This window comes from Monodon monoceros, unplaced genomic scaffold, assembly GCF_005190385.1.
Source record: "Monodon monoceros isolate NGI ecotype Baffin Bay Population unplaced genomic scaffold, NGI_Narwhal_1 Super_Scaffold_9, whole genome shotgun sequence".
Classification (NCBI taxonomy): Eukaryota; Metazoa; Chordata; class Mammalia; order Artiodactyla; family Monodontidae; genus Monodon; species Monodon monoceros.
In genome coordinates, this window is record NW_021703786.1 from 26172206 (window position 1) to 26184472 (window position 12267).

The 12267-nt window shown below is 58.4% G+C and overlaps 1 protein-coding gene across 6 annotated transcripts in view; it reads right to left on the bottom strand.

Moving 5' to 3' along the window:
• Window positions 1-2174: 2174 nt before the first annotated feature.
• RPTOR (regulatory associated protein of MTOR complex 1) overlaps window positions 2175-12267 on the bottom strand; it is a 352911-nt gene continuing 342818 nt past the window's right edge. For 5 of the 6 annotated variants that reach the window (XM_029212146.1, XM_029212152.1, XM_029212148.1 and 2 more), the window contains 6 exons: window positions 8666-8772; window positions 7705-7832; window positions 5886-5972; window positions 4900-5016; window positions 4501-4630; window positions 2175-3845 (listed from right to left, as the gene is read on the bottom strand). In XM_029212146.1, the coding sequence (XP_029067979.1) occupies window positions 3777-3845; window positions 4501-4630; window positions 4900-5016; window positions 5886-5972; window positions 7705-7832; window positions 8666-8772 (638 nt within the window). In that variant the 3' untranslated portion in view covers window positions 2175-3776. The remainder of the gene's footprint in view (window positions 3846-4500; window positions 4631-4899; window positions 5017-5885; window positions 5973-7704; window positions 7833-8665; window positions 8773-12267) is intronic. The other variant, XM_029212147.1, reaches the window with a different exon arrangement.

Sequence of the window (12267 nt, forward strand, 5' to 3'; positions counted from 1 at the left end):
CTGCAGGCCGACACTGGTCATTTGGTGCAGCTGGGCTCTCTTTTCCGGCCCTTCACCGCGGCTGTGCGGGGCCGAGTGGAGGGTGTGGGCCTGGGCCTGGCCTGGCGCCCTCCTGTGGTAGCTCCTTCCACGTGCCCATCTTTCATTTTTATGAGCACTTGATTTGTACTCAAGTGCTGGTGACAGAATAACTGATGCTAATGGGAAAAATATTACTCTCTCCACTGAAGCGAGTCGGGTGCAGCTGAGTAAATGCTGGGTATCCTTCTTGTTTAAAACAAACCATAATTTAATTCAGGAGTTCCAGCTGCTCAGACCCTGGGTTTCCATGGCAACAGCTCCCCTCCCCACCTTGGAGCAGGCGCTGGCTGTGCTGGGGAATCCACCCACTTCCCGGCAGCCTCCCTCATGCGCCAGGCCTGGGGGACTCCCCAGGGATGTGGGGGCAGCTGGCCCTGCACGGATGGCTCTGGAGAGCAGGGGCCATGGCCTGATGCCCTTTTCCCAGTCCTCTCCTGGCACTGGGAACAGGGATTGACGTCTTCCTTCCCATCTCAGCGTCCATCCACCTCCTCTTGGCCAGCCCCCGCCCCTTGGCCTTTGGGGGCTCTGCTTGGTGGGGGACTTGTAGACAGAGAGAGTGGTCAGCAGAATGAAGTCTCCCAAAGGGGCCCACATCCTAATCCTGGGAGCTGGGACCTTGTTAGGTCGGTCACGTGGCAAAGGGGATTAAGGTTGCCAATCGGTGACTCGTGTGGGGAGATTGTCCTGGATTATCCTATGGGGCCATGTCATCACAGGGTCCTTGAAAGAGTGAGGGGGCAGAGTCTGAGTCAGAGTGATGCCCTATGAGAAAGACTTCACCAGCACCGCCGGCTCTGAAGGAAGAGGAAGGGGCCACAAGCCAAGGGATGAGGGCAGATTCTAGAAGCTGGAAAAGGGGGAAGAGGGATTCTCCCCTGGAAGCTGCGGAAGGAACCTTGCTGACTCCTGGTTTTAGGTCCGGCGTGGGGCTCTCCAGGATCGGGAGGGTAAGTCTGTCCTGGCTAACACGTTTGGAGTGATTTGCTACAGCAGTCATGGGGGCTGACATGGGGGCTTCATTGGTCTGGGACCAGGGCCCGGGTGGCCCGCCTCCTTCCCAAGTCCTGGCCCCTTTCTTCCCCCTGTGCCCCCGGCAACTGAGTCCCTTGTCACAGCCTACCTGGTCTCCCCTGGGGCCCGCCCCTCGTCCTTGGTCAGGTCGACCCCGTCTAGCCCAGTGAACCCCATTCACTTCCGGTTGCCCCTTCAGCCCCACTGTACATGGCTGGTACCCGATGCCACCTGCCTCCCCGCCCACCACAACCCCTCTGCGGAGCGAAGGTCTTTCTCCGGGCCTTGAGGTCAGGATGCCTGGCTGGGATGCAGGTTCCTGCCACCACCCAATGGCTGTGGCTTTGGGTGAGTTACTTAACGCCTGGGCCCCATTTCCTGTCACGGGGGCAGCAAGAGCCGGTGCCCAAGCCGTCTCCAGTGGGACCCACATCTCAGTGGGACCCCTGAGATGTGAGGTGCGCTTGAGGGGCCGGGACCCCACGGGCCTGTTGACCGCATCTGTGCGAACATCCCCACCCAACCTCAGGAAGTGTCCAGGGATGGCAAGGCCTGCGGAGCCACAGGGTCCCGTCTAGAATCAGGAGCCATTTGGAGCAGGGGGGGCCTGCAGTAGATGACGTTCCAGCCCCCAAAGGGGGGACGACCCTGGACCACCAGGTGGGCCTGAGGAGTCATGCGCTGACAGCGGAAGACCTTTTAGGCTGGGGTCAGAGGGGATGCTGGCTGAGGGTGGAGTTGCGGTCCCCGAGCCATGGGATGGGCGTGGGAAGGCAGATGCCCAGAATAGAGCGGACGCAGCCTCCTGGCCTCTAACTGCAGGTGGTAAATAAAAGAGACACAAGAAGTGGCAGCAGGAATCCCTCTGGGAGCCTGGGCTCACAGGTAGAGTGGGGTGACCCCACATTTAAAAGGCACCCCAAGTGCCTTTTCTTGGACCAACTGTCCAAGCCACAGGGCTGGGGCTGTGCCTAAGGGGAACTAGGGCCGAGAACCACCTGCTTGGTGCCTGGAGTCCCCGAGGGCACAGAGGACTTGCCTTAAAAGACAGAGCCTCCAGCCAACCCTCTGCATATTTATCTTTTATTAACAGTTTATCGCTCTTACTCTCGTATTACAATTCCATGTTTCATCAAAGTCTTTCAATTCTCATTTTGGTAAAATAAATAGAGATAAATGAACCCTTAGGTCACGCTCTCTCGAGACTCTGTAACTTCATGATTGAATTTTCGCATCAGACCTTTGAAGACAGCCCCTCTGCGGGGCCTCTGCGCTTGGCCAGGGGATGGTTTTGTCTCAAAACAAACAGAACTGCATATGAGCTCAAAATCTGGAGTGGAACCGCTCCGTGAATTGGCTGTGGGTAGTCAACTCTGCATCTGTGCGTGGAGCTCAGCTTCTGGAAGGTTCCCAAGTCGCCGTCTGGAGCGCCGCGTGGAGGTGACCGGCTGTGTGCGGGGGAGCTGAGCTTTCTGCGGTCTCCCCGACCCCACGCTGCTCGCTTGCCCAGAACATGGCGGATGCTGTCCTGGAACTTTCTCGGGGGAGCAGGCATGGCCTATGGGCTGCAGAAGGGCTGTTCCCCTTGCCCAGCCCTGCGCCCCGCCAAGCCCACCCACATCCACAGCATGGCTCTCCCTCACATTCTCACTATTATTGGCCTCTTATTGGCAGAAGTAGCTAAGCCAGCTCATCCCTCTATTTCTGAATAATCCTGATTCCCAAGGAAAATGGAAAAAATGCTTTTCAAAATATCATTGTGGCTGTGTCTCGTGTTCCAGGTGTGGCTGCTCAGCGCGCCGTCACAGACGCGTGTGCATGGACATATGTGAAGCTGCTGCCCTCCCGGGAGCTCTCCGGTGTCCCTCGCAAGAGTGAGCTGCACCCCTTTGTGTGGGGACAGAGGGCTGGGGTGGCACCGTTCACCCCGATACTCTTGGGGTTTGGTGGCCCCTCCATGTGTGCTCGTGTGATGCGTGTGGGGTGCAGGTGGGGAGGCCACGGTTCCCACACCTGCTGGGGAAGAGCAGCACTTGAGAGAAACAAGCTCTGTGGTCCACGGGACCTGTCTCTCCTTCCAAACCAGGGCCCCTCCTGCTGACAGACCTGCAGCAAGAACAGCTGACACTCAGACGGAAGTCCTGCCTGCGGGGAGGGTGGCTGTGTGGGGAGGGGCACGCTCGGCCTCGCCGTTTGGCCGGATGGGCCCGGGGTGAGGACCCAGTGGGTGGCAGGCCGCCTCCATCTGTCCTTCACTCCATCTCAAGCTCATCCAGTGCGCTCAGACCATCCCCAGGAGGACACCCGGGGGTGGGGGGGAGGGGGCACGACGTGCAGCCCCGGGAGGCTGGCTTCCGTCTGGAGCCTTTGTGGACTAATGCATCACTCGGAAAACAAAACAAGTGTTTCCCCCTTAAAAACCTCAGAAGAAAACAGGACGGGAAGGGGACTGGGATGTACAGCTACTGTGTCCTCAGGCCAGGAGCTGTGTTTCATCAGAGCAGCAACCATCACACCGAGGACTCCAGCAGAGCCCCCTTCTCTGGGCTCCTGGGCATGACAGCGAAGACAGACAGACAGACAGTGCGGGCCCTCTCGAGCCCTCAGCAGCCAGGTCAGGCAGGTGCTCAGGGCAGTGCGGTGGGTCCACTATGTACATGGCGGCCTGTGGGGAGGGGCCGCTATCTGACGCGCTTCTCCACCGAGTACACGGAGATGTAGTAGTCGTTGCTGCCCACGGCGAGGTGAGGCTGCAGGAGGGAGCAGAGAGCAGGCAGTGAGCATCCAGGGGGGTGCCGGCCGGGCCCTGACACCCCAACTCCGCCCACGAGGCAGGCGCAGGAACGAGGGCCCATCGGCTGCGGCTTCTGCATCATCTCCTCCCTGTCACAGGGAATCCGCACACTCCCCATGCCTCCCACACTTTTTTTTTTCAGGATGGCCTCCCAGGGACAGCTCTGGGAGCCTGATGTCGTGCGTTTAGGCAGAGAGCCACACGCCAGGCTCCCAGGGAGCCTCACGCTGCACGAAGGCAGGTTGGCAGAATCCTAATTTAAAACACAGCAGCCCCCAACCACACGGCCGACTGTAACGAAGGACGGCGCTGTCAGCCGGGTCACAGGGGTCTGGGCTGCTCCTACCCCAGTGGGCTTTCCAGGGGGAAGTTTCTCCAGGACTTGGGTCTGTATAGGGGCCGAAGGGGTCAGAAAGGGCGGGGCTACTTCACATCTGCTTTGATTGACAGGGAATTTGGTGCTGCTTCTACAGTGAGTGCAGTCTGGGGGCTACGGCCCCTGGAGACCCTGGGCCACACTGTGGTGTGGGGAGGGGCCTGGCTGCAGCACCCCTCCTGCTGCTGCTGCTAGCCTCCCGCCCGCCCTCCTCGCCTCCCGCGGGGACACAGACCCAGTGTGGGTGGAAAGCCAGGCAGCTGATGGCGCCGACTCGCTGGCCCATGAAGCCGTCGTAGTACTTGATGTGGTTGATCAGATCTCCGCTGCCATTGTAGATGGCGGTGAACTGGTTCATGGAGCCACTGCACACGAGAAGGCCTGGCAGTCAGCGTGGGGAGGCGGGCGTGCTCACAAGGAGATGGGGCTCCTCTCTGGTCACCCCCACGAGAGGACTTGGGCCTCAAGGGCCGGGAGGCCAGGCAGGTGAGGAGCAGCAAAGGGGCCACACACTCAGTCCCTCCACCCAGCTCTCCTCCACAGGTGTGGGGGCGGGCAGTAGTGCCTGCGGTTTACACAGGGCCCCAGGAGTTGGTCAGGCAGGGCGGGGAGAGAGAAGAGGGCCGGCACCTACCACGCGATCAGGTTTGCCTGGGGGTGGATGTCAAGGGCCGTCAGCCCCTTAATGATCTGCAGGACGTTCACGGACTCCGGCATCCGAGGGTCGAAGAAGCGCACGTCCCCGTTGACGCTGCCGAGAGGGTGTTGTGGTGACGCTGGGCGGGCCTACCGGCCCCAGGACGGGCCATGTGTGGTCAGGGGCCGTCCACACGTGCAGCTCAAGGCCATGGCCCCCTGGACCCTCAGAGTGTCCAGGGAGGCCCCCGGATGGCACATGGGCCCACCCCACCGACCCTGGCAGCCAGGCCTGCTGCCGAGCCCCTTGGACCCCTCCCCAGAGCCAGAAAGGGCCCAGCTGCCGAGGCACGAAGCAGCGGTGAGCAAAGACACAGGGGAGGCTGTGAGTTATTCATTTCCGGCCGGAGATTAGATTTTGTGCAGCTGGGGATGCGGTGACGGGCGGGAGGTGAGGACAGTAGGCCACCTCTTCCCTGCCCTGGGCCTGGCGGAGATCGTTTTGAGAGCTATGTTCTGTTTTCACGTTACAAACAAGGGCAGAGCATCTCTTTGAAGAAATGGTGGCTTTGTGACAGTAAATTACATTTTCTGTCCCTTTAACGGGCAAATAAACATGCGCTGCTCTCAGCACAGGACTTACCGGCAGCAGGAATGGACTTATGGGCAGACAACGGATCCGCACAGTGATACTGGCACACGCCAGGCAGATGCCGCTGCTGCGGGGAGGCTTTGCCCAGCCGCCTTGCCACCCCGTCCCCTGCCGCTGCAAGTCACCCACAGGCAAAGTTCTCCAGTGGGAGGACCTGCTGTCCCCACCCTTGTGCCGGCTCTGACCTTTCTGGCCAGTCCCAGAGCAGAAGTTAATTACTACCCTGAAATGCCATCATTTCCCAACTGTTTAAATACCAAGGACATATTTTAGATGGAGGGAAAATAATGTTTTTACAGCAAAATGTCTCATGAATATTCCATGCTCATTACCTGACGCTCATGATGTGGCCCTCAGGGTGCTTCTGGAGGTAGGCCTTCACCACCCAGGCCGTGTGCTCCCGGTATGTCATGACGCGGCTGGAGGGGAGGAAGGTGGGGTCAGGGCCCAGTGACAACTGTGGGTGTCCCTGATGCTCCGAGGCATCAGGATGGGAGGCAGGGTGGACTTTGTTTTGAGCAGAGGGAACAGAGCATTTATTTAAAGCATCCGGGGTCCACCGGTGCTGCGAGGTCTGCCCTCACCCTCTTGTGTTCACTGTGAGTGACTGAACCCCCCAGGTACGCCCCTCCCTGGGTGCCTCCCAAACACCTTGGGCCACGCTGGGACCTCTGGAGGCAGGGTGGCTGTCATGCCCTCCCGGGGCCTGGGCACCGCCAGCCCCCCTACCAGGACTTCACACTGGCATCTCCCTGTGGGTTTGAGGGTCAAGACCAAGAAGCCCAGACTCTAAGGCTGCCGAAATGGAGGGGCACAGGGGCTTTCCCGGAGGCCTGGTGAGGGTCCCTGACAGGGAGTACGGGACGGGGGATGCACGTGCTGGGGAGGTGGGGGCAGAGTGTGACATCTGGGAAGGCATCCAGGACACAGGTCACACCCAGCACACATAAGTCTCGGTGCCTGGGGATGCACAGAAGACCCCACGTCTCTGTCCTCAGACCTTGGGCCAAAGAGGGGGCTCTGGAGACCCCAGCCCCTCCCTCACGGCCGTCCTGTGACCCTCAGATCTTCTTGGGTTGGTTTGCCAGTTAACTGCCTGCCTAGAGAGGCTTCTTAAAATAACAGTTTGACTGAGATTTGATTCACATACTGTAAGACTCTCCCTTTAAAAGCACATATTCAGTGACTTTCGCACATTCTTACAGCTATGCGCCCATCACACATCTAATTTTAGAACATTTTCATCACCCCAAAAAGAAACCCTGCTCCCCCACCTCCACGATGGCTGCTTTTGGTGGGTAGTGTGGGTTTTCAGTGGGCACCCTCCCATAGAGACCCACAGGGAACATGCAAGCCAGGGGCTGCCTGGGCCCACTCGCCATCCAAGCCTCAGGCCCAAATTCCCGCCACAGTCTGGCTGACGCCTCTGCTGCCTGCCTGGGTCCTGCACCGACTCCCCTGACTGCTCCCGGCCCTGCAACCTCACAGCTGCCCTCTCTTCCGGCTGGGGTCACTGATGGTGCTCGCCTGCTCTCAGGCCCAGCTCAGTCCTGTCCCCTCGTCCCCTCCCACGAGGGCTCCTTTAGCTCCTGTGGCTGCACATGGGCCCACCTGCTGCTTCCCATTCAAAGGCCAGGCCTGTTTTCAGGGACAAGGTGGGTGTTGAGTAAACATCGCCCGGGAGCCCGCGACGGCTGGGCCTGGGTTCCAGCGTTGCTCTGCCATTTACCATCCGTGTGTGACTGGCGTCTGGACCTCCATGCTCACTGGCCCACACAGGGCACGGTGCTGGGCCCCACCTGGGCCTCAGCCCAGGGCTGAGGGGCAGTGCCCAGAAAAGCCGTGACAATGCATGTGGCCCAGCGCTGTACAGCACCCACGCGTGTCCCTGACGCCATCTTCTTGGCTATTCTTGAGTTCAACCTGGGAGGCAGTAGCCTTCTCTATGTTCAGGTGGGAATGGAGCCCAGGAGGGCAGCGCCTTGCTGGGACCCCCCGACCCCCAAACCTGTGTTCCAAACAGCCCATCCACAGCTGGTGGGAAGCCGTGCTCCTCCACACGCTGGGGGATGTGGCTCTGCGGGGAGTGCCCAGCTGGCTCTGGGGGCTGGCTCTGTCTGGCAGAGGGAGGGGAAGGCGTGGCCCAATTACCATTCGCTGAGCGCCATCCTCCTGTCGTAGACGCGGATGGAGCCGTCGCCGAGCCCAGCCACGATGAGGGAGCGGTGGGAGTCGCAGGACAGGCTCGTCACGCAGCTGTCGGCACCTGTGGGGATGTCCTAGGGCCGACACAGACCCCATGAGGCACCCTGGCATCAGGCCCCCCACCCCACCCCCACTAGCTGCTGGATCCCTTTTACAGCCGCCGTGGGTGCGTTCGTCACCCTGGCGTGGAGCTGCTTCCTTTCTCTCCACCGGGGAAGCTGTCAAGGCCTGAGGAGCTGGGCCCCAGAGGGAGTCAGGCTCCATCTGCTTGAGTGACAGCCCGGGCACCCGAGGCCCGCAGCCAGGAGGGCAGGGCAGCAAACACCTCTGCGCCCATTAAACTTTCCAAAGTCTCCCTCTCTCCTAAGAAGGAAGACGAAGCATATATCGGCAGGAGGAATCATCGTCGGCTCCCTCTTAAAACTCCTAATTAGTTCAGGGAAGGGTCTAGGGGGAGTCCTGCCGCCCATAAACCATCTCCTCGCCTCTCCTCCTGGCAGCTGTAAACGCTGGAGAAGGGAAGGAGGCGTGATGAATGCGCGGCAGGAAAGAGCAGGAGACAGGAAATGGGCCCCCAGACGGGGAAAAGTGCTTTTCCAATCAGAAAAGGTTTTGCTGCTCTCAGGCACACACAAGGAAGAAATCCAACACGGATGGAAACCGAATCATCGTATCCCTTTAAAAGGTGGGAGGCAGCCTGACTTGGCCCCGCTTCCCCTGCCCCCCCCCACGCCCCGCAGACACCACCTGCTCAGAGTACTTGCGGCGGGGTGGGGTGGGGGCGCTCGAGGACCCTCATTCTCAGCCTTCGACCTCGAGGGCGATCGGAGCTGGGGAGGACGGCAGGGTCTGCGCCCACCGGCCCGCCTCGCCCCCAGGGAGGCCCCGTGAGGGACGGTGTGCTTACCTGCACCTTCATCTCACGATCCGTGTCCCAGATCCGGACGATACGCACATCTCCCGAGCTCATGAGGAGCCCGGTCTCCTGTTCCCAGTCCACCACCATCCCAGCTCCTGGAGAGACACAGACGGGCACCGGTGTCACCGAGGGAGCCTGTTCTGGGCAACAGCTCAAGCAGTCGGTGCCAACCCATAAGGTGGGTCCCCAACCTCATGCAAGCTTGAAGTCGGGGTGACAATTCAGAGCCTTCTCTATATCTCTGCTGTACCCAGGCATCTACCAGAGAGACAGCAGGATCTTAGGACCGTTTGTCCAAGATGCCCACCTTCCAGGACACCTGGGCATGATCGGCAGGTCTGGAGACTTTAGAATGGGTGTCAGAGGCACAGAGATGTGAGTCTCCTGGGTCCCGCAGTCTCCTGGGGGTGAACAGCTTTGCAGCTGCCCCTCACGGAGGCAGGGGGCTGACCACAGACGGTCAGTGGTGAATGAATCGAGGACTGCCCTTCTCCACACTGGACTGGGCGGGGGGCGAATGCCTTCAGCATCCCTAAGGGCAGCACTGACCTCACAGGAGGGACTATAAGATTTAAGATGTTTAATTATAGTATTTCAAACACACAGAAAAAACACAACAGAAACCCCTGTACCACCACCCAGATCTAAGAGCTGCTAATATCTTATCATTTTTGCTCTTTTTTTTGTTCTTGAAGTGAAATTTAAGACAGTGAAAGCCTCACTTGCCTGTCCTGTCCCCAGACAAATCACCCACAGGCCTTGGGCGCCCTCCCAGGCTGGCCCCCGTGCACTCCCCTGCAAGGGCACGTGTCCAAAACCATGAACCACATCTCCCACATTTCAAAAACGTCGCCAATTTCAAACGGGGGTATATTTTCCAGCAATGTGCGTTTTTCCAGTAAGGTTACGTTTTGAGGGTTTATCCAACCCAACGGATGCAGATCTGGTTAATTAGTACTGAACTTCTGGGTAACACGCCTTTGGAGAACGAGCCCGTCACTTCCACGATTCCCTGCCTGTAAACCACGCCACACTGACGTTTCCACACGCCCTTGCACAAGGAAGTGGCAGCACCGGGAAGGGGACATATCCCTGTGCGTTCCACCTCCCCAGGCGAGGCCGTTTCACTCCCAGAGTGGATGCTGGTCTGCAGTCTCATCAGAAATGGACACAAGGTGTGATTTCCCCAAATCCTGGTCGATGTTGGTGTGTGCAGCCTGTATGTTTTAATATACATTCTGACACTGATGGTTTAACTCATATATTGCAAATATCCTCTCCTATTCTGTCACTGACATTATAACTTTGTTTATGTCTTCTTTTGGTCATACTGAAGTCTGAAGTGAAGTCATCATGCTTTTCTATACATTTGTCTCTACTTTTTGTGGCAGCAGCTCCTGTGTTTGCCTCTGTGGTTTCCCCTTCTCTCTGTGGGTGCCCACTTTTCTCCTGACTTCCTGAGTTGGACAATGTGACCTTCACTTGTTCTTTTCTGATATGCCCCTTTCAGGCTATGGAGTTCCCCCCAAGTGCCCGATCTCTCTCCCGAACTCCAGACTCCCATCTGTATGTGTCACTTCAGGTTCCTGCTTGGATCTGAGCCCCTCAACCCTCACTCCAGAGACCCCCAATGGCTTCCCATTCTGCCCTGGCCCCTGCAAGGTTCGAGCTCCAAAAGTGACCAGGCTGGTCCTCTTAACTGACAGTGGGCCCTGTGCCTGGAACGCCCCTCTCCTGACGTCCATGCAGCCCCTCCAAATCGTGCTCATTCACCTCCTCGACCATGTGAGGCTACGACTCACCCTGTTCTGTCTTATACCTGTTCCAGATGTGTCACCTGGCACAACCCCTCCCGTCCTCCCTGTTTTGCTGGCGGCTGCCATGTCTACCCTGCAGAATGTCAGCTCCACACAACAAATGGACGAGCCTTTGTTTCACCTTTTAGAATGCAGTCTCCCCACTGCCACGCCCCTGACCCCAGGCAGGAGAATACACCCTAATGTGCCAGAAAGGCATCTACTGGTGACAAGGCTGCAGGCGAGGCCTCTCACCTGTCACCATGATCAGAACTGGCAGGGGAGAGGGCAGGGCACGTGGCCCCCACTTCTGTCCGGGACAGCCCAGTCACACTGTGACCAGTCAGCCCACAAGCAGAGCCTGAAACCACGCCACCTGCTTCCCCTCACCATGTGCCCGGTGTGCATGATGTGAATGAATCACAGAGGACGCGCCCACCCACGACCTGACTTGGGGTGCTAGGTCACTGCAGAGGCTCACAGACTCCTGTATCCATGGACCACTGATGGGGTGCCCTGTGTTCTCGGGCATCCTTAACTGCGCTTGGAGCTCTGTGTCAGCCCTGTGGGGCTTTCAGGAGCCGTGTAATTATGAGAGCACGTGGCCAGGTGACATCTGGGATGCTCTGGGGTCACGGGAACAAGCTGGGGAGGGTCTGGGGGGACCACAGAAGGACTGGGAGGGGGGTCTCAGCTCCATGCCCATGCAGGAAGCAGAGAGGAGGCCGCGGCCACTCCCAATGGGGTAAGAAGCCTGACCTGGTCTCCAAATGAAGTGGTGGTGGCTTCCTTTTGCTGAGTCTCCTTCATGATGGATTCAGAGCCAGTGGGGGCCCGCCCTGCATTAGTGCCCACCCAAGTGACCTCATTTCAACTGAATCCTTCTCTCAAATACAGTCACCCTCTGAGTGCTGGGGCCGAGGACTCTACCACGTGAATTTGGGGAGACACAGCTCCCACACAGGGCCCCAGCATCTCCATCTGCACTGGAGGCTCTGGAAGGTGTGCCCATGTGGCCGTCAGAGGACCTGGGGACGTGGATCACGTGAGCTCTGAGTCCTGTTTTAAATCTAGATTCTCTGATGCGGACCAAATGCTGGTTTAAACCAGTTGTAAAGCATGGTGAAGCCAGCAGAGACAAGAAACGTGTTTCCTAAGGTCTTCCCAAGTCCTGTACACGCCGGGGAGGCAGGCGTCCTATGTATACAGACAAATCTGGGCGAGGCTGCTTCCTTAGCTCTACCAGACTGTTTGTGGAAGCTGTGTCACCTAAGACAGTGAGCTCCTATCCGTGGAAGAGTCTCAGATCAACGTGAAAACTGCTGGGATAAAAACAACAGTCTGCTTGCACCCTGACCGACCTCATGCGCCTGCTGACCTCCACCTCCTGTAGATCTGGGGTCCTGGCCCGTCCTCCTGCCCAGAACGGAATGCAAACACTGGCCTTCTCACTCGAGACCTTTCCCAACCAAGCCTGTGTCTCGACCTCCAGACACAGCGGAGGAGAGATGATCTGATTCATCACGAGTTGGTAAAAGATGATAAAAAGGGTGACACTCTTCCTTGACGTGTTGAGCACAAGGAACAAAATTGATGGCTATGATTTAAGTAAAACTCATAAGACAGGAACACTGTGACTTTGAACCAGAGTGAAGATTCCAATCACTTCGTTCCTGGGGAGCACGGTCTCAGCAGTGTCTCCTCCTTCCCCATCCCCAGAAAAGTGACAGCTGTGGGCAGAGCCTGTGCCCCTCCTCCCTCCCCCGGGCCTCCTTGGCCTTTTTTTTCTTTGGG